This window comes from Bubalus kerabau, chromosome 2, assembly GCF_029407905.1.
Source record: "Bubalus kerabau isolate K-KA32 ecotype Philippines breed swamp buffalo chromosome 2, PCC_UOA_SB_1v2, whole genome shotgun sequence".
NCBI lineage: Eukaryota > Metazoa > Chordata > Mammalia > Artiodactyla > Bovidae > Bubalus > Bubalus kerabau.
Window position 1 is genome coordinate 65002535 of NC_073625.1, and position 26478 is coordinate 65029012.

General features: G+C 38.2%; 1 protein-coding gene across 1 annotated transcript in view; it reads left to right on the top strand.

Moving 5' to 3' along the window:
* The window catches only part of TMPRSS15 (transmembrane serine protease 15), a 142735-nt gene that overhangs the window by 92306 nt on the left and 23951 nt on the right, over window positions 1-26478 (top strand). The window contains exons 18-21 of the mRNA XM_055567777.1: window positions 673-805; window positions 14920-15015; window positions 19623-19672; window positions 19830-20004. Coding sequence (XP_055423752.1) covers window positions 673-805; window positions 14920-15015; window positions 19623-19672; window positions 19830-20004 — 454 coding nt within the window. The remainder of the gene's footprint in view (window positions 1-672; window positions 806-14919; window positions 15016-19622; window positions 19673-19829; window positions 20005-26478) is intronic.

Consider the following 26478-nt stretch of genomic DNA (forward strand, 5'->3'; position numbering starts at 1 on the left):
ATAAGATAAGCTCTTCAAAATAGATTTATTTTCTGTTTATGTGCTGTACTGATATGCAATGAACTTACATATCTCTGCCAGTTCCATCTTTATAAACACATGAAAAAGCAAAATTCATACTACCAAACTTATCGTTTTCAACTTAAGACTTTCATCATGTTCTTAAGAAAAACACCAATACAGTATACTAACGCATATATATGGAATTTAGAAAGATGGTAACAATAAGCCTGTATATGAGACAGCAAAAGAGACACTGATGTATAGAACAGTCTTTTGGACTCTGTGGGAGAGGGAGAGGGTGGGATGATTTGGGAGAATGGCATTGAAACATGTAAAATATCATGTATGAAACGAGTCGCCAGTCCAGGTTCGATGCACAATACTGGATGCTTGGGTCTGGTGCACTGGGACGACCCAGAGGGATGGAATGGGGAGGGAGGAGGGTTCAGGATGGGGAACACATGTATACCTGTGGCGGATTCATTTTGATATTTGGCAAAACTAATACAATTATGTAAAGTTTAAAAATAAAATAACATTAAAAAAAAAAGAAAAATCATATACTATCAATCTCTAAATGTTAAGAACATTACATGTTTAGCTTAAGAGTCCAACATGTGCTTATTGGCTTGGGTCACAGTGACCCTGTGTATGATCTCATCTTTTTAGTGCGTCTCTTCAATGGCACGACAGACAGCAGTGGTTTGGTGCAGTTCAGGATCCAAAGCATATGGCATGTAGCCTGTGCCGAGAACTGGACAACCCAGATCTCAGATGATGTGTGTCAGCTGCTGGGACTAGGGTAAGTAAGTCCACTCAGCTCTCAAATTATTCTCAAGCTTTTTTATGGGTTTCAAATTGGGTTTATTAAGAAATTTAAAATTTGTGGAAGTCATGAATTTAGAAAATACATATGCTCAAAAGGAAGAAAACGTAAATCTTGTTTAACCCCATTCTCAAAAAGACAACCACAGTTAATAATCTTTCAAGAAATATTACATAAATATGAGTAAACAGAAATAGTATATTATAAAATCATGCAAAATACCATATTATAAGCTGTTTTGTAACCTATTTATGCATGAACATTTCTCATGTCATTAAATATTGTCTATAAGTTGTCTTCTTTAACAAAAGGAAATATTCCATTTTATGCTCTATTATAATGTAATTATAATTAATCACATGGGTAATGGAGAGAATATGCTTTTGCTATGTCTTCCTGACCCATTCATGATAGTTCTTTTGGAAAATTTGAAGAAGTATTATTGTCATGAGAAAGAAAATGTGCAGGATTCCAAGACTTAATTCAAGTAATAATTCCATATTAATGACTCTCAAAAAATTACTATCAGTTCAGTTCATTCACTCAGTCATGTCCGACTCTTTGCTACCCCATGGACTGCAGCACACCAGGCTTCCCTGTCCTTCACCATCACCTAGAGTTTGCTCAAACTCATGTCCATTGAGTCGGTGGGGCGTTGGTTATGGGGCATAATGTTTTTTGATGAAAAAGCAACAAAACTCTGAAATGGATAGTTGTATATCCTCACTTCAAGTAAAGCACTGGATAAGTGGCATTGACTCGAGATTCCTACTTTAATGTTGCTTTTAGATAAATAGTGAGTCCATGCAGGTGAGGCCCTAGGAAGTTATTTGCTTCCACTCAGTTCAGTTCCCTTGATCAGTCATGTCTGACTGTTTGCAATCCCATGGACTGCAGCACGCCAGGCCTCCCTGTCCATCACCAAGTCCCAGAGTTATTCAAACTTGTGTCCATTGAGTCAGTGATGCCATCCAACCATCTCATCCTCTGTCGTCCCCTTCTCCTCCTGCCTTCAATCTTTCCCAGCATCAGGGTCTTTTCCAGTGACTCAGTTCTTTGCATCAGGTGGCCAAAGTATTGGAGTTTCAGCGTCAGCATCAGTCCTTCCAATGAATATTCAGGACTGATTTCCTTTATGATGGACTAGTTGGATCTCCTTGCAGTCCAAGGGACTCTCAAGAGTCTTCTCCAACACCACAGTTCAAAAGCATCAGTTCTTTGGCACTCAGCTTTCTTTATAGTCCAACACACACATCCATGCATAACTATTGGAAAAACCATAGCTTTGACTAGACGGACCTTTGTTGGCAAAGTAATGTCTCTGCTTTTTAATATGCTGTCTAGGTTGGTCATAATTTTCCTTCCAAGTAGAAAGTGTCTTTTAATTTCATGACTGCAGTCACCATCTGCAGTGATTTTGGAGCCCAGAAAAATAAAGTCTCTCACTGTTTCCATTGTTTCCCCATCTATTTGGCATGAAGTGATGGGACTGGATGCCATAATCTTAGTTTTCTGAATGTTGAGTTTTAAGCCAACTTTTTCACTCTCCTCTTCCACTTTCATCAAGAGGCTCTTTAGTTCTTCTTTGCTTTCTGTCATAAGGGTGGTGTCATCTGCATATCTGAGGTTATTGATATTTCTCCCAGCAATCTTGATTCCAGCTTGTGTCATCCAGCCCAGCATTTCTCATGATGTACTCTGCATAGAAGTTAAATAAGCAGGGTGACAATAAACAGCCTTGACGTACTTCTTTCCCAATTTGGAACCAGTCTGTTGTCCCATGTCCAGTTCTGTTGCTTTTTGACCCGCATACAGATTTCTCAGGAACCAGGTGAGGTGATCTGGTATTCCCATCTCTTTAAGAATTTTCCACAGTTGCTTCCACTACTCAATTTGATAGTCGTCCTGAGGAGCTGTTTTATAGACTCAGGAACTTAGTACAGCTTAGGCTAAGGAGATTGGCTCCTTGACCTTGTGACCACAGTTGACGGACCTAAATGCCCTGGATGATTGGGCTTTGACTGTACAGGAGCCTGTGTTACAGTTTACCAAGTATCACTATATGATTGTCAACACAGGTGTTCTTTCCTCTGTGGTGTGTGAACCTTAGCTAACTGTCCCCTCAAAGAGACAATGTTGGGGTTAAGGTGAAGCCTTTAGAAAGATCAAAGTAATCAAGATCTTCTTTGGCAAAAATATTTTCAATGCATTTGAATAAAATATGTTGAGTGATAGCATAAGGCTGACTCCAGTTGCATGCAAGAGCATATTGGAAAGGGAACATTTATCTTCATTATTTTTTCTAACAGTTGCTAATATAAACACATTATTTTGATTACTCACAGATTAGAAGTTTGTGCATTGGCAATGATAATGTGTCTTGTCTTTGGTTAAATAAGACATAGTTTTCACTTTAAATGCTTATGTGGTGGAGACAGACACAGAAATAGAGAATTACAATATATTGTGATAAATACAACGTCTTGTAGGAGAACCTCTACTCAATTTGGGCATGTCAGGGAAAGCTTTCTAGAAAGTGACCTGAGCTGTACAGATGACGACCAATTCCACATAACCATATACTATCTATTTACAAGGTTTTACCTCCAGCCAGATTTTACTCTCTAGTTCACTGACCTCATTTCTAATGGATCACAGTCACAGAGAGGGACAGAGAACTAGATTTTTTTTTAGTGTGTGTAAAGCAAGTAGTACACCCCACTGCCTTCAACACAATCTTTTTCATGAGGTCAGGCACTTGGCTCTCTTCAGAAATGAGTCAGGTAATCTCTGCAAAGACTTTAATCTTTGGACCAGCACTTATTAACTAGTCTCCCTAGTGCTCTAGTAATTGAAAGAAAGTTACAGCCTTAATGAGAATTTGTCTAGGTTGGTGCATGCTAACAAAAGAAAACTTAGTGAGTTTAAAATGATGTGTTTGGTATAGAGGAAAGTAATTTAAAAGTCAATTTATTAAAAGGGCACTGTAGCCTCTCAAGATTATTTACACAGTTAAGGTACAAAATGCAATTCCCCACAGATTCTAGTAAATTATATGAGGCAGATTTCATCAGCTTTCCTATTTTTAATGAAATATTTTCATTCCCCACCATTGATAACTGCATAAGTAAAAAGAATTTTGAATAACATTTTAATGTCTCTGATCAAAGTATGAAAGAAAACATTTTAGACTGATGCAAGAATAAATGTTAAAGAAATATTGAGCAGTGATTTTTAGAATATTTCCTAGGAAACCACACTACCCTGTTATTAACCCAATAAATGAACGATGCAGTTGATGTGCTCTGCTAAGGCATTAAAATCAAGAAGTCATCAGGTCTATAAAGCTCTACAAAATTTAGGAAATGCTAACATTTTAAAAATAGAATTAGCTATATGTATCCCCATGAGACTGATGTTAATTTTTAAATTCACTAGTAGTCTTGTACTATATACCTTCAGTTCAAATATCAAAAACATCTAATTGACCCTCTCATTCTGAAACCCAAAATAAGAAATAGAATTACTTCAATGTTCTCCCATTTCAGAGGTGTTTTGAAAATGTTGGGAGGTGAGTGGTAAATATTTTTTTTTAATTAACATTTCACATACATCAGTTCAGTTCAGTTCAGTTGCTCAGTCATGTCCGACTCTTTGCGACCTCATGAATCGCAGCACGCCAGGCCTCCCTGTCCATCACCAACTCCCGGAGTTCACTCAGACTCACGTCCATCGAGTCAGTGATGCCATCCAGCCATCTCATCTTCTGTCGTCCCCTTCTCCTCCTGCCCCCAATCCCTCCCAGCATCAGAGTCTTTTCCAATGAGTCAACTCTTTGCATGAGGTGGCCAAAGTACTGGAGCTTCAGCTTTAGCATCATTCCTTCCAAAGAAATCCCAGGGCTGATCTCCTTCAGAATGGACTGGTTGGATCTCCTTGCAGTCCAAGGGACTCTCAAGAGTCTTCTCCAACACCACAGTTCAAAAGCATCAATTCTTTGGCGCTCAGCCTTCTTCACAGTCCAACTGTGAAGAAGTCCAACTTCACAGTCCAACTCTCACATCCATACATAACTACAGGAAAAACCATAGCCTTGACTAGACGGACCTTTGTTGGCAAAGTGATGTCTCTGCTTTTGAATATGTTATCTAGGTTTGACATAACTTTCCTCCTAAGGAGTAAGCGTCTTTTAATTTCATGGCTGCAGTCACCATCTGCAGTGATTTTGGAGCCCCAAAAAATTTAATTTCCTGTGTAAGCACTAGAGCAAATTCATATACACAATTTAGCACTAAAAATAGGTTCATAGAAAATTGAAAATAGAATCTGTGTTTCCTATTAGTTTAAGAAATTGGTAGACAAATAATGCTCCTGTTGTTGTACATATTTTCTGTCACTATCCCCAAATTTTCAACTATGAAGGCAAAGCCTTAACACAAAAAAACAACAAAGATTAGATATAAGAATTAGTAGAAAAAGTATAACTGCTACCTCAAATTTAAATGATTTTTTATTTGCTAACTTTATACAAAAAAAATAAGAAATAATATTTTGTTATTTTAAAATTTTAATTTATGAGTTGAACATGCCAGAAAATTTTAATTTTATTCTTAGCTATGTTCCTTGGGTGGAATGGTTGAGGCAGTGGGCTAGTTGGATAGGAGGGGCTATGGGCAAAATGGTGAAAAAAATTTTATTTTACTTGGTTTAACTGACCAAGCTAAAAAGCTAATAATTTGCCTGAATTGAAATTTGTAGCTCTGATTTTTTTTCCTGTTTTAGAATGAGAAATACATTAATTAAAAATAAGCAAAGAGAAAATAATAGCAAACTATAATAATTTACAACTTCCTAAGATTAATCTGTAATAGGCATATCATCTCACAAAGATGTAGAAAACACAGTGGTAGGTAATTATATCTGCTATGGGCAAGGGCATGAAAACAAGTATATCCAAGAGCTGGATCAGCACTTCCCAAACCTGATGATACATTAAAATCACCCAGTCATGTTCCCAGACATTCAGGTTCAGGGTGGTCTAGGTCAGTGGTTCCCAGTGCTTCATTTTAAAATCAAATTAGTAGCTGAATCACTTTTCTTTACATCAGAAATTAACAGAATTTTATAAATCAACTATACCTCCATAAAGTAAATTTTAAGAAAGACAAATATTATATGATATCACTTATATGTGAAAACTAAAAAGATGATACACATGATCGTACTTACAAAACAGAAAAAGATTCACAAACTCTGAAAACAAACGTATGGTTACCAAATGGGAACGGCTGAGAGGAGGGATGAAGTAGGAGTTTGGGATTAACATATACACACTGCTGCTGCTGCTAAGTCAGTTCAGTCGTGTCCGACTCTGTGTGACCGCATAGACGTCAGCCCACCAGGCTCTCCTGCCCCTGGGATTCTCCAGGCAAGAACACTGGAGTGGGTTGCCCCTTCTCCAATGCATGAAAGTGAAAAAGTGAAAGTGAAGTCGCTCAGTCGTGTCCAACTCTTAGTGACCCCATGGACTTCAGCCCACCAGGCTCCTCCATCCATGGGATTTTCCAGGCAAGAGTGCTGGAGTGGGGTGCCATTGCCTTCTCCAGTATACACACTACTATATGTAAAATAGATAATCAACAAGGATGTGCTATATAGCACAGGGAACTCTATTCAATATTCTGTAATAACCTACATGGCAAAAGAATCTGAAAAAGAATGAGTGTATGTATAAAACTGAATCACTTTGTTGTACACCTGAAACTAACACAGCATTGCAAATCAACTAATCAACTATACCTCAATATAAAATAAAAATTAAACTAAAAAATACAATAAAAAAGAATTAGCAGCATCTGTAACAATCACCTGGATGCATGTATACAAATTTACATTCTGGAGCCCCACCTCAGACCCACCCATCTGAAAGCCTAGAACAGAGACCGACAATCTGTATTTGAATAAGCCCTTAAGGTGATTCTGATGCTCTGTATAGTTTGAGAATCACTATCAAAGTGTGGTTGTCCTTAACCTTCTTCTATGTGTCATGGACATTTTTGGCAGTCTGGTGGAACTTACCAACATCTTCTTAGGTACATATTTTTAAGTTGCAAAAGAGTAAAATACATATAATTTTGAAGGAAATTCATTTCATTGAAAAAGCTATCAAAGTGTTGAAAATATAGTATGATATTATATATTTCTTTTTTAAGAGAGTAAATAAGATATGTTGGTGATTTTAATGATTGCTATGCTATCAAAGATAAGCGTAAGTGACATTTTTAGAAGAATACACTAAGATCTGAAGATATGTATAATTTGTCTTGGTGACAAAATTATAGGTGCTGCTAATAATATTGTGGATAGTCACCTACATTTGTAGCAGAAATAAAGACTGTGTTTCAATTACAAGTTAGTAAAAATAAAGATGTCATTATTTCTCCCCCAACTATAAACTGGCTACATGTTACTATGAATTGCTAGGGGCCCCATAGAACTCAGGCTGGAATTTGGCTAGAGGAAGAGCCAGAGGTCTTGGTTCTTTCGAGAATGCTGGATGATTCTCCTACTACAGGAAGGTAGAACTGTCATATCAAAAGAACCCAAGAAACCTTGTATATTTGTTTCAGTAGAAAACATAGAAATTATACAAAACATCTCTGAAGTTTGGCAATTTGATTTCATCTGGTATTAAAAACAAAGTTAAAAATAATTAAACATTTTTTCTCCTACTAAGAACATGTGTGCTAAGTTGTATCTGACTCTTTGCGACCCTTGTGGACTGTAGCCTGCCAGGCTCCTCTGTCCATGGAATTCTCCAGGCAAATATTCTGTTGTGGGTTGCCATGTCCTCCTCCAGGGATCTTGCCGACACAGGGATCAAACCTTCCTCTCTTACTTCTCACGCATTGAGAGCTGTGTTCTTTACCACTAGCCCCACCCCGGAAGCCCCGACATGCAGGTTTAGCTTCCCTGTGTGCAGGTCAACTCTGGCTTAATCCAGGGGATTCCTCAGCTTTTCATTCTGACACTAGCCTCTTTTAACTTCTCTGGAAAACTTTTCACTCAGTAGATCAAAACGAAATTAGAGTTTAAAAAGACCACTATAAGTAGGACATCATTAAAATGGTATTCTTTTTTTTAGAAAAAAGAAAAAAAATCAAGGCTAAGATTTCAACAAACACAGGTTGGTATTATTGCTTGCTTGGGAAAAATTCATTCCTGATGTACCCTAGTAAGTATTTGAAAGCATATTATTGGAAAATAAAGGATTCTTTTATAAGAAATCACTTATTTTTATTAATTCAATTTAGGGAGCAAACTCTTTGTTGTCTTTAACTTTTATTTTGACTTAAACTTGAATGGGTATTTTGCAACCCAGAGAAATTTATGGGGCCAGGAAATTGCTGAGAATATAATTATACACATAAAGAGATAAAATTTCTTCTGGTCAATTGTGAATCATCTACCAATAAATTTTCTGCAACTCAGTTGTCTAGTCTACAAAAGCCGGTTGCAGAGTTGGGGGTTTTTCATTTGGTTTTTGTTGCTGTTTCTGCTTTTTTAATTGAAGGCTTTTTTCTTCACTTAAAGATGGTTGCATAAAAATAACAAATATTATAGTTTTCCCCAAACCAAAATATCTTTCACGATTCCCTTAAATATTCTTGTTGCGGAGAGAGAGGGAGGTGTCTATATTCTAAAATAGAAACAGATAAAGGCAGGAGAAAACTATCATTCCCTGAATGAATAACAAGCGTTTTCTTGTTCATTCTGTTGTTGTTATTCAGTCAGCCATAAGTCGTGTCCAACTCTTTTGCGAGGCCACTGACTGTAGCCCACCAAGGCGCCTCTGTCTATGGGATTTCTCAGGCAAAAATACTGGCCTGGGTGGCCATTTCCTTCTCCAGAGATCTTCTCTACCCAGGGATGGAACCTGCATTTTGTGCATTGGCAGGGGGGTTCTTTACCACTTAGCCACCAGGGAAGCTCCTTGTTCACTTAGCCTCCCTCCTAAAAATTATTTCCAACTGATCAAACTGTAAACAATGTGGTATATTTTTTGAGATCAAGGACAATTTTGGATTAAATTGATGAAATCAAATGGGATAATATACTTTTTCCTCCTTTTCTTTAATTACACCTTCATCTTTCTCTTTCTTTCTTTCTTTCTTCCTTATTTTTTTTTGCTTTCATCTTCACTTCCTTATTCCCCTCAACTTTTCATCTCTATTTCCTTCCATTCTCTCTTCTTTTCTTTACACTCTTATCTTTTCAAAAGAAACTGCATTGACTTAGAGTTTATGTGGTAAAGTTAATAGACTAGAAAAGTAAATAAGGTTTAAGAAAGAAGGAACCAAATAGATACAATATATAGGGTCAGCATAATTACTAATACATGTGTTTTAGATATCCTGGAAATCCATGCCAAAAAGAAAACATTAAAAACCGCGTAATTTTAATTATGAGATAAGTTGAATAATACCAGTTCCATCCATAGGAAGACAGATTTCTTCTGAACCCTCAATTCTAAAGGAAATTTTGCATGTATGACCTTAAAATGTAGTAAGGCATTAAAAAGCATGCACTAAGAAAAATTTATAGTAAACATGGAGATATATATCATATACCTCTTATTCAAAGATAAATAAACGGCAATGACTGAGAAAACAATGTTACAACTGAATCAAGAATATACTACAAGGGATTAAGATCATTTTATCCAAGATGCTGTCCACAGAGATCCCATCTCCCATGATCGAAGTATCACTTCTCTCAGCCATGTTTTTGGTTTTTAGCAGGAGATACCAGGAGTTTGTCTCTTTGCAAATACCATTAATATGGTAGAGAGTGGCTACCAGACTGACCCTATCAATTTCTCTCTGCTTCTTAATACAGTAACTTGTACAAAGGGATAAATTGATCAGGGGAAGAAAATTTTTTCTATTGGCATTTTTTTTTTTCCTTTTGTGTGTCATGAAATTTCGAGTTGAGATCAGAAAATCTAAAATTAATTAAGCTTACTTGTTTCCTAAGAGCTAACATATGGCTTGGTAAGTGCTAGGTGAGTTGTTATAAATGTGTTAAATGAATAAGCTATTTTAGTTACAATGTGTCCAATTCAGTCATGATGCTTATGGAATTGCCAACCTGTCCCCACTCTCCTAGTGGGATGGTTTGCCATCCATTGCCTCAAATTCCTTTCATTCACCCTTCCCCGGCCTATTAAAATGCTCTCTCCTACCTTCTGTCCTGCCAAATCGATCCCCCTCTTTCCCTCCCATTGAAAGGGAAGGCCCATTCTTCTCCTAAACCATTTTCAAACTAATCCCATCTGGTTCCATTCATTACTTAAACCTTTTGGGGTGTGAAATGAGCTACAGTGCCTGACTGCAGCATTTGCAACATTTGTTATTATTCTTTGCAGCTTTAGTGAGTCCAAAGCTTAAAACATCCCTACCTAAGCTCCAGCTTCAGGGAGGAATTCTTATCACAGCATACACAGTCTAAGGAGGGAGACAAAAGAGAGGAAACCTACAAGGGACCTGAGAAGAGAGGCAGAAGATTTAATGCCGTGCAAGACGCCTTGGGATAGGCTTCTTTTTCTCTCTAGAATTCCTCTCTGAGTGTATTTTTATACTCCATATATGACCTCAAAAATAATGATGGTGGGTTGCATTTATATGCTTCTTTTCTCACAGAGAATAAGGTTCCCCTGAAGCCAGGGGAGCCCTTTAAGGGTGCACAACGTATAAAAATGGTAATAAAGTCTTAGAAATAGGCAGTCAGGAGGCATTACCATGGCATCAAGGTGATGCTATGTAGATGCATTTTTATGTGGCACCAAACTGCAGATTTCAAACAGTTATGCAAATATGCACAGAGTTATCTAAATCTGCAGAGCTGGGACCTTTTCAGAATTAAAAAAAAATGCAAACTCCAGTTGTAATCTTGACAGAATGCCTCTCTAAATGTGAACAACTAGTTTTCTTGCAAAGAGGAAACTGAGTCAGGGAGTGCCTCAGTTACATGCTTTAATTAAAGAACTTAATATAATATATTCTCAACAGTTCAACTGCTCAGTTCTGAGATTTTGTTTCTATGAACTAAATAGTGACTTAACATATGGTTGCCAACGTTTTATTTTGCCAAGGATATTTTAAATGTATCCTTATCATCTCCATCATTTTCTAAAATAAGAAATAGTTTATCATAAACTTCCTCTGCTGCTTATATTTTGTTTATTGTGAATAGCAGTTGGAAGACATCGTGTTTGGTTTCAAAAAGGTGAGTTCAGCTTGGCAGGGTTTGAAATGCAGATACTCTCTCTCATATTAAATTCTAACTTTTAATATCCAGCACTGATGCCTGGAAATGTTTGTATGAACCAATGGGCTCTATACACCACCCTTAGGTTGCTGATATCAGTATTTACAATAAAAATTAATTATGTGAGTACTTTAGAAGTTTTTTCCAAAAGAATGTTTTACCCAGTTGTTCTGAGTAACCCAAAACAATATATGTGCACCATTAACTGCAGTTTTTTTCTCATACAAAGTTTGAGTTTACAAATATAGAACACAAGCTTAGAATACAATCTTGATGTGTGTCATTTTGTCCACATACATACATAATCTATTTTTCTCAGCCAGCTAGTGAAAACATAACTATGGAACAGTACTTGAGAATCCCAGGTAGAACATTCAGCATTTACTAAATATTCTTCATCCTTAAAGCTTTGCCTCTAGTCTCCCTTTCTTCTCGGATAGGCTTGTGTTAAAAATGTAACTGAAAATCCCACCACAGTGCAGTGCCAGTGGTAGGTGTGTGATAAACAGATATTAGATTAAAAACTGATTTACAAATACTTTTCAATATTTTTTTCAATTTCATTTTGCTTAGACTTTGCTTTGAATTTCCACAGTAATTAATATATCTCCTCAGGATCTATCTTTAAAAGACAACTAAGCAATAGACTAAAAGCAGCCAGAGACAAAGGAAGCCTTAAATCCACAACCTCAATGTGTATTTTTAATGAATAACTCTTCTAAATGTCCCCCCATGTAGTCACAAGTGCTGCCAAATGACAAAACTAAACCAATTTAATAACAAGTTGATGTCCTTTATTCAAGAGGAAGGACTTCCCCCAGTGGTTCAGTGATAAAGAATCCACCTACAATGGAAGAGACACAGGAGATGTGGGTTTGATCCCTGGGTCAGGAAGATCCTCTGGAGAAGGAAATGACCACCCATGTCAGTATTCTTGCCTGGAGAATCCCATGAACAGAGGAGCCTGGCAGGCTAGTCCATGGGGTTTCAAAGAGTCAGACATGACTGAGCACGCACATACACGTGCATTCAAGAAAAAATAGCCCATAGATAGGAGGGGACAATGCCTCACAAGCGGTGGAGCACTATTACTGAGGGATTTGGGGCAAGAGTGAGTTTTATAGAATGTTAGAAGAGGCAAGGGAGAAACAGGGTACCACTGGTTAAAAGGCCAAGGATTTTCTTATAGGCTTACAGGCTACCAGGTCCTATTTTCTAGGGTAAGGTGAGCCAGCTAAGGCAGAAAGTGAAGAAGAACTAAAGAACCTCTTGGTGAAAGTGAAAGAGGAGTGTGAAAATGGTGGCTTAAAGCTCAACATTCAGAAAACTAAGATCATGGCATCTGGTCTTGTCACTTCATGGCAAATAGATGGGAAAACAGTGGAAACAGTGGCTGACTTTATTTTGAGGGGCTCCAAAATCACTGCAGATGATGATTGCAGCCATGAAATTAAAAGATACTTCCTCCTTGAAAGGAAAGTTATGACTAACCTAGACAGCATATTAAAAAGCAGAGACATTACTTTGCCAACAAAGGTCCATCTAGTCAAGGCTATGGTTTTTCCAGTAGTCATGTATGGATGTGAGAGTTGGACTATAAAGAAAGCTGAGCACCAAAGAATTGATGCTTTTGAACTGTGGTGTTGGAGAAGACTCTTGAGAGTCCCTTGGACTGCAAGGAGATCCAACCAATCCATCCTAAAGGAAATCAGTCCTGAATATTCATTGGAAGGACTGATGTTGAAGCTGAAACTCCAATACTTTGGCCACCTGATGTGAAGAGCTGACTCATTTGAAAAGACCCTGATGCTGGGAAAGATTGAAGGCAGGAGGAGAAGGGGACGACAGAGGATGAGATGGTTGGATGGCATCACTGACTCAATGGACATAAGTTTGGTTAAACTCCGGGAGTTGGTGATGGACAGGGAGGCCTGGTGTGCTGCAGTCCATGGAGTCGCAGAGAGTCGGACACTACTGAGCAACTGAGCTGAGCCAGCTAAACCTGAGTTGGAGGATTGTGACTGGTGTTACATTTTCTTGACAGTGAAGCACTTCCTGTAAGTGCAAGGTGACTTAGATTTAGATTTGTGACATGGACCAGGCCCCTGGGTGATATTCATTTTGTGGATCCTGATTTATGAGTTAATTTATCAGTGCCTTAAACAGATTGCTTAGGTCCATCCATTTTGTCACAATTGGCAAAATTTTATTCTTTTGTATCCATTCATCTGTTGATGGGCACATAGGTTGCTTCCATATTTTGGTTATTATAGATAATACTCCTGTTAACACTGAGGTACGTTTATCTTCTTAAGTGAGTGTTTTCCTTTCCTTTGGATGTCTTTATTCCTGTTTTCTTTTCTGAGCTATAACAACTATATTTTATATAAGTCTTTAAAAAAAAATTATTCTTCCTGCATGGAATGAATATATTAAACTTTAGCAATAGTAGTACTAAGACTTATTTTCCCTTTGGTAAATCCATTTTAGATTTTATTAAAGGACTGGTCATTGATTTGTGTGCTTCAGTTACTTTCATCTGTTTATAAAATGAAAGTGCAAGTGCTAAATTCTGGGACATTACATAGGAGTTTCATTGTTCCAGCTTTCTGTTCAGTGGATGAAAGCTACTAGACACATTCAGTCTTTAAGGTATTATCCGACCTGAAAGAGAGAGGAAACACCCTCTTCTTAGTTCTTTTCCTCTTACTGATCATAACAGCCATGAGTCTTCCTTGGAAACTCCTCTGTGTACAGAGTTAGGAAATGTTCAGCATTGACTATCATCTGGGTAAGACACTGGACCATCTTTTGAAGAGGCAGTGGGCGGGTCCATAATGATATTCCAAAACATAGGAACCACATCATCTCCCTGCCAGGAGGAGAGTGCAGGCACCAGGAAGTCTCTAGCCTAAAGGCATAGTTTATATGAAGACTGAAATCTAGAATAAATAAAGGGCAGGAAAAATATTAAAAACTTAGAAGCTAAAAGTTTCCAGCCTAAGCCTAGGGAAGAGTGGATAATTAAAAGAAACCGTCCATGAAGGCTCACAGTTGACAGAATGGCTATAATAGGCTTTCAAGGACAAGAAAGGCCAGTAACTTATGTCTTTTGTCACATAAAGGTGTGTAACCCATTCTGGCTTGCTGGTTGACACTCAGAAGACCAGGCTACATACTCCGTCTTTTAGAACAGTCACATAGCTTCTGACTTTAAATTAAGATAGTTATTAATAGGCTTTGCATTGAATAAAATATCAAGAACAGAGCGACTAAAGTAAACACTGAAGATCTCCTTTTTCTACGTTCTTAGACAATGTGCACGTTCTTAAAAGGTGAATTACACTCAACAGGAAAAAATGTTTAATAAATTATGGTGCAGCAAGTCTGTGAAGTTGTCATTATAATTGACCATTATGGAACTTTCTGGACAACATAGAAAAACCCAAATGACAAACTCAGACACTCAAGTGATGTATGCACTCATCTTAACTCGGTTAAATAATATATATGAGCAGGCAAATAAGAACCAGAAGTATTATGCAAACATTAAAATGGCATTTATGTCATTGTGAGTAATTCTTCTACAGATCTATAACATCTTTTAAACATTAAAACACTTGAAGTTGAATATTAAAATGTTAATCTCTTTGTCAGGAATTTCATAGTTTACTTAAATATCCACAGCGTTAAATAACTAGTAGTTTAATTTATGTTTTTGTTTGTTTGTATTTTTATTTTGTTCATGGGTTTCTCCCTAGGACTGGAAACTCATCCGTGCCAACCTTTTCTACTGGAGGTGGACCATATGTAAATTTAAACACAGCACCTAATGGCAGCTTAATACTAACGCCAAGGTAGGTTACAAAATGTGTTCTTTGATGAGATGTACATGGACCAAATAATAGATTTCAAAGCCATTCAGATTTTGAAGCCATCGCATACTGGCCATATAATTTTGAAAGGTATTTAACTCTTTGTTATTCAGGTAATTTCAAGCAGTATCTAATCCATCCTATTGGATAACATTACCTAATCCATATACATGGTAAGATCGTCAAATGAAGTATTGTAGTGTAACTAAATAGCACCCAGAGATTCAAAAAGTTTTACTTCAATATCTTTTTTATCCCTATTCTTGGATTTAAAAAAAGTAATGCGATGACCCAGAGGGATGGTATGGGGAGGGAGGAGGCCGGAGGGTTCAGGATGGGGAACACATGTATACCTGTGGCGGATTCATTTCGATATTTGGCAAAACCAATACAATATTGTAAAGTTTAAAAATAAAATAAAATTAAAAAAAAATAAATAATAATAATAAAAAAGTAAATCCCATAGACAGGCTTCCCTGGTGCTCAGACGGTAAACCGTCTGCCTGCAATGCAGGAGACCCGGCTTCGATTGCTGGGTTGGGAAGATCCCCTGGAGAAGGAAATGGCAATCCACTCCAGCACTCTTGCCTGGAAAATCCCATGGACGGAGGAGCCTGATAGGCTATAGTCCATGGGGTCGCAAAGAGTCGGACACGACTGAGCGACTTCAATTGTGAGAGTTGAGATAAATATGTACATGTTGAACAGACTAAAAAGAGTGATGCCATTATGTATCATCAAAAGAGAATAAAGAAAAACAAAAGGCACGGTATTCTTTTTCCTAGCAAATGTGTTCATGCTCAGTTGCTTCAGTTGTGTCAAACTCTTTGTGATCCTATGGACTGTAGCCTACCAAACTCCTCTGCCCATGGGATTTTTCAGGCAAGAATACTGGAGTGGATTGCCAGGAGAGTTCCTTACCACTAAAGCAACCTGGGAAGCCTCTTCCTAATAAACAGAACATGGATATTAACTGAAGGAATCCAGACTCTAAGTCGTGTCTGCATTTCTCTTTTACTCTTTAAAATTAGGTTTGCTTTTACTCATGTTTTAAAAGCAGCATCTTTCCTGTATTCAAATATCTGTTTTAGCTTAGATTATGTCATTTCTTCTGTTTGGGCATTAATGATAACTTCAGTTGAATTGGCTTCAAATTTTACAGCTCCATTAAAGGCCAGCTTGTGGGTGGGTGGAGAAAGTAACTTTAAGAAAAGACTATAACTACAAGAATTTAAGACATTATTGCTGGTACATTAGGTTGTAGTTTTTGGTTTAACATATTAAATGGTGAAAAGTGAAATTATATAATTATTCAACTACTCATGAAAAGTTGCCATTTCTGTAAGTTCAGCCAGTAAAACAAATTGTTAAAGGAGTACTTTTAGTACCAAAGTACTTTGCAGTTGAATATTTTATATGAATGCTTGCACAGCCTTAGCTGATATTATTAGTCTCATCGGGGATGAAGCAAAGAATCCACAAGATCTTCTTTCATAGATTTTCTTTTTATAAGGCATGTCTAAATTTACATTACCATTACAGATGTTGAGCAGCTTGTATGTTGAGAATGCCTCTCATTTATATTTTACAAATATTTAAGGATGAGTTAGGAAAAAAGGGAAAAATATTAAATATTTTCATACCAATTATATGCATGTTTAAAATAAAACTAGGTTATTCTATGCTTACCAACAAAATACCAGGATCATTGTACCTTGATGTCTCAATTGTATGTAGGTTTGTGTTATTTGAAAGAGATACCATTTATAGACAGAGATACTTGAAACTTTCAGCACATCAATAAGCCAGGGCATTCTTAATCTCTTTCTTGATTAGCCACATATACTGGGTTGGCAGGAAATCAGATATATTTGCACTTAGTTAATTTATTAATATACTTATTTATTTTTTGAAGAGACAGGTTTATTGCCCCTGTGTAATCTGATGTTTTGAAAATGCTCTTTCATTAGTGGTCAAAATAAAAAAATAAGAAAAAGAAGAGGATATCAAGGAGGATGATTCTTCTAACTACAGAAGCAACTTGACCTGAAATAACTGGAAATGTAGAATTGCGCTACTTCCAGTACTAGGCTTCCTTTTTCTTTGTCTGCTAGTCCTAGATAGAAGCAAATTTTGATTTGATACATGTTGGTTGAGACTGTGTTCTAGATACACGATGTAGAGTACTTATCAACACTTTGCCCCTCAGTCGCTCAATCATGTCCAACTCTTTGTGACCCCATAGACTGTAGCCTGCCAGGCTCCCCTGTCCAGGCAAGAATGGAATTTTCCAGGCAAGAATACTGGAGTGGGTTGCTATTATCTACTCCAGGGAATCTTCCTGACCCAGGGATCGAAACTGCATCTTCTGCATCTCAATTACATTTTGCATCTCAATTAAACATTACAATGCTACAGAGGGTATTTCCAGTTCATATAAAAGCTCTGTGACTTAGGTGGTACTTCTCCACTTTAAGGTTGAGGAAACAAGCCTGGTATTGATAAGTGACTTGGACACATTCACGAAGCTGGAGGCAACATGAGATTTTAAGCCTTCCACTTTCCACTCTACCCTACTATATTGTGAATGCTCCAAGGCAGCATCTTACTTTAAATAGCAGTTCTAGAAAGGAAAAAGAAAGAAAAAGGGCCAGTGTTGTTGGGCAAATATAGGGAGAGAATTTAGTTCACTTTGTCAACACAGCAGATACAGACATCCATTTGTATCCCAATGTTGCCCCACTGGACTGGGAGTAAGCCACAGCATATGGCATTGCCTACTTTCCCATAGAGGGGGCCAACCTAGTTCTGATTCCAGGAACGAAGACCAGAACAGTTACTCTATTTTTCTCTAATCTCTCTAAATGTACCTTGACAAATGGACTCACTGTTCACTCTGACTGGAAGTGAAGCCTCTTACTGCTCTATTCTGAGAGTACATACGTGCTTGTGTAGGAAAAGTTTGATTAAGCAAAACACATTAAGAATGAGGTGCTAAGTTCAGTTTAATTTTCTGGTTATCTGTTAAGTTAGCCAAAAACTTTTCTGTGCTTGCTGAAAAGAAATCCATCCCTTTTGTACAGACAACATAACATTAAGTATTGTTTAACACCTAAGAATAGAATCCATTTTGAATATCAGTTTTTATGGATGAGTATCGTAGATGTGGATGGAACAGGATGAAACGGGACATCATTGAGGAAAATATCCTAAAAACTGCTTATCTCTTAACCCTAGGTGGATAACAGAAGGAAAGTTAACTGAGGCTTATTCTTTGGGGAATGTTGAATGCATACTGATATATCTACAGAAAGTGAAATTTGCTCAGTCGTGTCCGACTCTTTGCAACCCCATGGACTATACAGTCCATGGAATGCTCTAGGCCAGAATATTGGAGTGGGTAGCCTTTCCCTTCTCCAGGGGATCTCCAGGGGATCTTCCCAATCCAGGGATTGAACCCAGGTCTCCTGCATTGCAGGCGGATTCTTTATCAACTGAGCTATCAGGGAAGCCATATAGATACATCTATAGATAGATAGATATACCTACATGCATGTTGCTTATTAATAAAATATACATTTCCTTATATTTTTAATTGAATATGTCTACTCTAAAGAATTTGTCCATTAGACAACATGAATGTCTGTGATCAAATACTTACCAGGTATGTTCCAGAAACATTGAATTGCTCTGATTGTGCTTATTGTCTCACATGGATCTTGGGTCATGTTTCGTGTTTTTTGATTTGGTCTTTTCTCAAATTACAAGCATCTAAACAACGTGCACAAGAGATGGTGTTAAATATTTAAATAGAAACTTAAAATTATATGCATATGTGTGTTTTAGTATAAGCGTAGCTACATAGCTGCATCAGGAAAAATTGTTGGCAAGCTCTTCAATTCCTTGTATTACACTGATCTCTAGTGGTTGGTAGGTATAACATTTTAAAACAATTTTTCTTTTAATTTCTTTAAACGAGAATTCTTGGCTTTGAAAAAAGGCAGTGTCCAAATATTTGAACAGGTAGTGAGTTTTTAATTATTTATGCCTGCACTTTATGTGCCTGTTTACATGTCTGTCTCCTTTGAAAATAGGACCTATGATTTATTCATTGAATTCCCTGAATAAGTACACAGCCTCACACACAGTGTTGGGCCCTGAGGCATATTCTGTATTATAGAATGATGAAATCCAAGGTTGATTCACAGAAGCTAACAGTTGGCATGGTTTATGGAATACTCATTCTGTATAATGCACAATAGTAATTCCATTGCAAATATTTATTTATTTCTCACAAAACTCCAATACGGTACTATACCCCAACTAATGGATATTAAAACTGAGCCTCAGGGATATTGAGCAACTTATCTAAAATCACCTGCGTTGCAGAGTTAAAGGTTCAAACTCAGCTTTATTTGACTTTCAATTGAAGATTCTCTGCTGTACATTTCAACCTCCCTACATTTTGAGTATGATATATTTAAAAGCCCATTTTACTAAAGAGGAAAAATAGGATAACCTATAAAACTATGTTTTGTTTGAAATGTTATGTGCACCATTTTTTAAATATAGTTGCTCTTCTATTACAGCCAGCAGTGCTTAGAGGATTCACAGATTCTGCTACAATGTAACTATAAATGTAAGTAAATAGTTCCTCTTATTCTCCTTCAAGCCTTCAGTGTAACCTCCTGGAGTCGTGTCACCTTAAATTATTTTGTAGTGGCCCATTCAATTTTTAGGATCAGAGGAAATTCACCGAAATTAACTAGAGGCTCTTTCTTCAATTATCTTAATAGCATGTGGGAAAAAACTGGTGACTCGAGAAGTTAGCCCGAAGATTGTCGGAGGAAATGACTCCAGAGAAGGAGCCTGGCCTTGGGTCGTTGCTCTGTATTTCGACGATCAACAGGTCTGCGGAGCTTCTCTGGTGAGCAGGGATTGGCTGGTGTCGGCCGCCCACTGCGTGTACGGGTGAGTGTGACGTCACTTCCCCAACGAGGTGACCCTGGCAGACCCTGTGCATCCCATTTCAGGTGGCCTCCCCAAATCCTTCCAGCAGGGGAACGTCCCCACTGTTTATAACACTATAAACTGTCCAGTAATTTTCCCATGAAAGTCATGTATAAAAATAAAGTACAATTAAAACTCATTTTAATTAGAGTCTTACATCAAGTATTACCTTTCCCACATACATAAAAATTGACATTTCCACCTATTCACAAGCTAAGCATTTTTAAAGGTATAAAATGAGCTTTTACTATATGATTTGTGCTGGTTGTCAGTCATTTAGAACAATATTTATTGTCATTAAGTCATCAGTGTCAAAAAAAAAAAAGCATGTATCAATAGATCTGGAGTTACAAACTAAAAAGTGTGCTCTTTGAAATTCATATGGAAGCACCTTGCTGTGAATTACCTTAAAAAAGGTTTCTTTAGTTCTCAAGTTAGATCTGTTTTGATGCTGGTGCTGCTGCTGAGTTACTTCAGTTGTCTCCCACTCTGTGCGACACTATGGACTGCAGCCTGCCAGGCTCTTCTGTCCGTGGGATTCTCCAGACAAGCATGCTGGAGTAGGTAGCCATGCTCTCCTCCGGGGACTCTTTCCAATGCAGGGATTGAACCCAGGTCTCCTGAATTGCAGGCAGATTCTTAACCGCTGAGCCACCACAGAAGCCCGTTTTCACGCCAACCATAACTAAAACTTAGAACTAAGAATCAACCATGTCTAATGCTCTTCTTGTAGTATGATTTGAAAAGTGCATGCGGAATTCTAGGATTTGTCTCCCCCCTCTAGAGCAGCCATCCTTAGAGCAGTGCCACAGGAGAAATGAGAGTGGATGGAGGAGGTAGAAAATAAACATCAATATTCCTGGGTCCAAGAATGTGTTAATTTCTTCATCTGCCTGAAGGATGTCACCTCTTTATGTAATTATACTCCAACATTTCTGAATTAGGTCAGAAAAAGGTAGCTTCCTCATAGATTCATGAGCCCTGACTAGGGTGATTTCCTGCCCCTGAATGAGTACAAGAGGCCTCCAGGAAATGACCTTAACTGTGAGGGTTAGAATGAGCCACAAACATCCAGAATCTCTAAGTGAAAAAGTGCAATGTGTGTGCAGAATGGAAGAGACAACTGTCGTTAATCAGATTAAAAGACTAACTTTGTACAGACACAAACACTGAAAGTTCTTGGATGAATGGAGATAAACTGTCAACCACAAAGGCAGTCAAAATCGTTTGGGAGACAGGGAGGCCCAGGGAGAATGAGTATTAATGAATTGAGCCTAATGTGAAATACCCATCATACCAGAATGAGTGCAAATTCACACTGAGAAAGCTGGGAGCCTAGAGGTGAGGACCCTGATTTGTAGTTTGGCCAATTACCTGGGCTTCATGAGGACTCTCCAAAGTACTGTCTGTCTGCTTCTAAAGTTCTGAGTCTGTGCATTACATTGTATCTGGGTGAAAATACTAAAGCCTCTCCCATATCTAAACTGCACCTTGATTTTGCTGCTTCTTGATAACTCTATTTTAATCTTTTTTTTCCTATCATATCATAAAAAAAACATCTGTAGCAGTCAATTTTCCCATTCCCTGCTAAACAAGACTTCAACCTTTACCTACACATACTCTATGCATTGGGCATGTCACCAGTGGGCGACCTCTATCCTAACTATGTTACAGGTAAAAGGTATCTTTAGCTAGAAATTCAGTGTTTTCTGCTGCACCATAGGTGGGTCTTAGTAAGAGACCAACTTACTGTATTAACATAAGATTTGATCAATTCATCCATTTGATGTTCTTGCAGAACATATGTTTTCTAAATGTCAACTAGGCTTGCAGTGACATTAATGACATCTTTCAATTATCTATTTTACAGATGTACTTATTATGGGTTCAGTTCAGTAGTTCAATCATGTCTGACTCTTTTAAACCCCATGAATTGCAGCACGCTAGGCCTCCCTGTCCAACACCAACTCCCAGAGTTCACTCAAACTCATGTCCATCAAGTCGGTGATGCCATCCAGCCATCTCATCCTCTGTTGTCCCCTTCTCCTCTTGCCCCCAATCCCTCCAAGCATCAGAGTCTTTTCCAATGAGTCAACTCTTCACATGAGATGGCCAAAGTATTGAAGTTTCAGCTTTAGCATCATTCCCTCCAAAGAACACCAGGACTGATCTCCTTTAGAATGGACTGGTTGGATCTCCTTGCAGTCCAAGGGACTCTCAAGAGTCTTCTCCAACACCACAGTTCAAAAGCATCAATTCTTCGGTGCTCAGCTTTCTTCACAGCTCAACTCTCACATCCATACTTGACCACTGGAAAAACCATAGCCTTGACTAGACTGACCTTTGTTGGCAAAGTAATGTCTCTGCTTTTGAATATGCTATCTAGGTTGGTCATAACTTTCCTTCCAAGGAATAAGTGTCTTTTAATTTCATGGGTGCAATCACCATCTATGGTGATTTTGGAGCCCCAAAAAATAAAGTCTGACACTGTTTCCACTGTTTCCCCATCTGCTTGCCATGAAGTGATGGGACCGGATGCCATGATCTTAGTTTTCTGAATGTTGAACTTTAAGTCAACTTTTTCACTCTCCTCTTTCACTTTCATCAAGAGGCTTTTTAGTTCTGCTTCAATTTCTGCCATAAAGGTGGTGTCATCTGCTTATCTGTGGTTATTGATATTTCTCATGGCAACCTTCATTCCAGCTTGTGCTTCTTCCAGCCCAGCATTTCTCATGATGTACTCTGCATATAAGTTAAATAAGCAGGGTGACAATATACAGCCTTGATGTACTCCTTTTCCTATTTGGAACCAGTCTGTTGTTCCATGTCCAGTTCTAACTGTTGCTTCCTGACCTGCATATAGGTTTCTCAAGAGGCAGGTCAGGTGGTCTGGTCTTCCCATCTCTTTCAGAATTTTCCACAGTTTCTTGTTATCCACACAGTCAAAGGCTTTGGCATAGTCGATTAAGCAGAAATAGATGTTTTTCTGGAACTCTCTTGCTTTTTACATGATCCAGTAGATGTTGGCAATTTGATTTCTGGTTCCTCTGCATTTTCTAAAACCAGCTTGAACATCTGGAAGTTCACGGTTCACGTATAGCTGAAGCCTGGTTTGGAGAATTTTGAGGATTAATTTGCCAGCATGGTGAGATGAGTGCAATTGTGTGGTAGTTTGAGCATTTTGGGGGATTGCCTTTCTTTGGGATTAGAATTAAAACTGACCTTTTCCAGTCCTGTGGCCACTGCTGAATTTTCCAAATGTGCTGGCATATTGAGTGCAGCACTTTCACAGCATCATCTTTCAGGATTTGAAATAGCTCAACTGGAATTCCATCACTTCCACTAGCTTTGTTGGTAGTGATGCTTTCTAAGGCCCACTTGACTTCACATTCCAGGATGTCTGGCTCTAGGTGAGTGATCACCATCCTGGTTATATTGGTCATGAAGATCTTTTTTGTACAGTTCTTCTGTGTATTCTTGCCACCTCTTCTTAATATCTTCTGCTTCTGTTAGGTCCATACCATTTCTGTCCTTTATTGAGCCCATCTTTGCATGAAATGTTCCCTTGGTATCTCTAATTTTCTTGAAGAGATCTCTAGTCTTTCCTATTCTGTTGTTTTCCTCTATTTCTTTGTATTGATCACTGAGGAAGGCTTTCTTATCTCTCCTTGCTATTCTTTGGAACTCTGCATTCAGATGCTTATATCTTTCCTTTTCTCCTTTGCTTTTCACTTTTCTTCTTTTCATAGCTATTTGTAAGGCCTCCCTTACAAATGCATTTTTGCATTTCTTTTCCATGGGGATAGTCTTGATCCCTGTCTCCTGTACAATGTCACCAACTTCCGTCCATAGTTCATCAGGCACTCTATCAGATCTAGTCCCTTAAATCTATTTCTCACTTCCACTGTATAGTCATAAGGATTTGATTTAGGTCATACCGGAATGGCCTATTGGTTTTCCCTACTTTCTTCAATTTCAGTCTGAATTTGGCAATAAGGAGTTCATGGTCTGAGCCACAGTCATCTCCCGGTCTTGTTTTTGCTGACTGTACAGAGCTTCTCCATCTTTGGCTGCAAAAAATATAATCAATCTGATTTTGGTTTTGGCCATCTGGTGATGTCCATGTGTAGAGTCTTCTCTTGTGTTGTTGGAAGAGGGTGTTTGCTATGACCAGTGTGTTCTTTTGGCAAAACTCTCTTAGCCTTTGCCCTGCTTCATTCCATATTCCAAGGCCAAATTTGCCTGTTACACCAGGTGTTTCTTGACTTCCTACTTTTGCATTCCAGTCCCCTATAATGAAAAGGACATCTTTTTTGGGTGTTGGTTCTAAAAGGTCTTGTAGGTCTTCATAGAACCGTTCAACTTCAGCTTCTTCAGCATTACTGGTTGGGGCATAGGCTTGGATTACTGTGATATTGAATGGTTTGCCTTGGAAATGAACAGAGATCATTCTGTCATTTTTGAGATTTCATCCAAGTACTGCATTTCAGACTCTTGTTGACCATGATGGCTACTCCATTTCTTCTAAGGGACTCCTGCCCACAGTAGTAGATATAATGGTCATCTGAGTTAAAATCACCCATTCTAGTCCATTTTAATTTGCTGATTCCTAGAAAGTCAATGTTCACTCTTTCCATCTCCTGTTTGACTACTTCCAGTTTGCCTTGATTCATGGACCTAACATTCCAGGTTCCTATGTAATATTGCTCTTTACAGCATCGGACCTTGCTTCTATCACCAGTCACATCCACAAATGGGTATTGTTTTTACTTTGGCTTTGGAAATCATGCTCCACTGATCTCCAGTAGCATATTGGGCACCTACTGACCTGGGGAGTTTCTCTTTCAGTATCCTATCATTTTGCCTTTTTATACTGTTCATGGGGTTCTCAAGGCAAGAATACTGAAGTGGTTTGCCATTCCCTTCTCCAGTGGACCACATTCTGTCAGACCTCTCCACCATGACCTGCCTGTCTTGGGTGGCCTCACACGGCCTGGCTTAATTTCATTGAGTTAGACAAGGCTGTGATCAAATCAATCTGTGATCAAATCAATCTGTGATCAGATTGACCAGTTTTCTGTGATTATAGTATCAGTGTATCTGCCCTGAAGACACAGGGTTAGGTGTCTAGGTTAGGTTAGGGATATCAATAGCATCTTTTCAAACCACAAATACATGAAGGAACTGGAAAAACATTTTCATCTAATATAAACACATGTTCAGTCATACAGCACATAAAATAACTTTTCACACAGTTTTAATTCTGAACAAAGGTAAGCAAGTATAAGCTGTAATAGAATTTTGATGGTTCAGACTTTTCCTCAGCAACCTTGCATTGTGCCCACTCTCCTTAGCCCCTCAGTGGTATTATATCTCATTCTTTATCAGTTGCCAGGAGTTTTCTTTCTTTCTTATTTATGTCTCTAACCAAGAAAGTTTCTGATATTATTTCAGAGAGTTTTATCCAAAAATGTTCTTACAAATATGTTAATACTGCCTCTGATTTTTAAAACTCTACTTATACAATGAAAAGCTTAATTTCCTAATAAAAAGGAGAACCCAAATCAAGAAACTTACTGAAACCAAACCATACAAATAACCTGTGCCTGTGTGCACATTAAGTCACTTCAGTCGCATCCAACTGTCACTAGGCTCCTGGGCTCCTGTGTCCATGGGATTCTCCAGGCAAGAATGGAATGGATTGTCATGCCCTCCTTCTGTGGATCTTCTTGACCCAGGAATCAAACATTGATCTCTTATGTCTCTTGCACTGGCGGCAGGGGGGTGGGAGGTTCTTTACCACTAGGGCCACCTGGGAAGCCCCACACACATTACCTATGTTTGTATTGTGTGCTAGTCGCTTCAGTCATATCTAACTTTGTGCAGCCAGCCCTATGGACTGTAGCCCTTTCGGCTGCTCTGTCCATGGCATTCTCCAGGCAAGAATACTGAAGTGGGTTGCAATGCCCTTCTCCAGAGGATCTTTCCAACCCAGGGATCAAACCCACATTTTTTATGTATCCTGCATTGGCAGGCGGGTTCTTTAACACTAGAACCACCTGGGAAGCTAGTGACCTGATCTGACCTGACCTCGATGTAAATCTGCTCCAGGAGTTTCCACCTATGGATAGTTAAATGGTTTAATTGGACAGTTCTTCTCTGTCTACATTTGTATGTTTACATCCCTTTTCCCATCCCTCAGCTTCAGTATTCCTGGATGTCACTAAACTTCCCTGTGCTTGTTCCATTTCTCCTTTACTGTTGTGTCTGTTTGTTTTTTATTTTTTCCAACCTTAAAAGAGATATTTGGAAAGTATGAGCCGACTTTGCTGTGATTTAAAGACAAGGAAGGTTGACTTCAAATCAGAGAATAAGATTTTGATCCTGCTTATGGTACTGACTGAAGGGTACTTATGGTACTGACTTAAGGGGAAG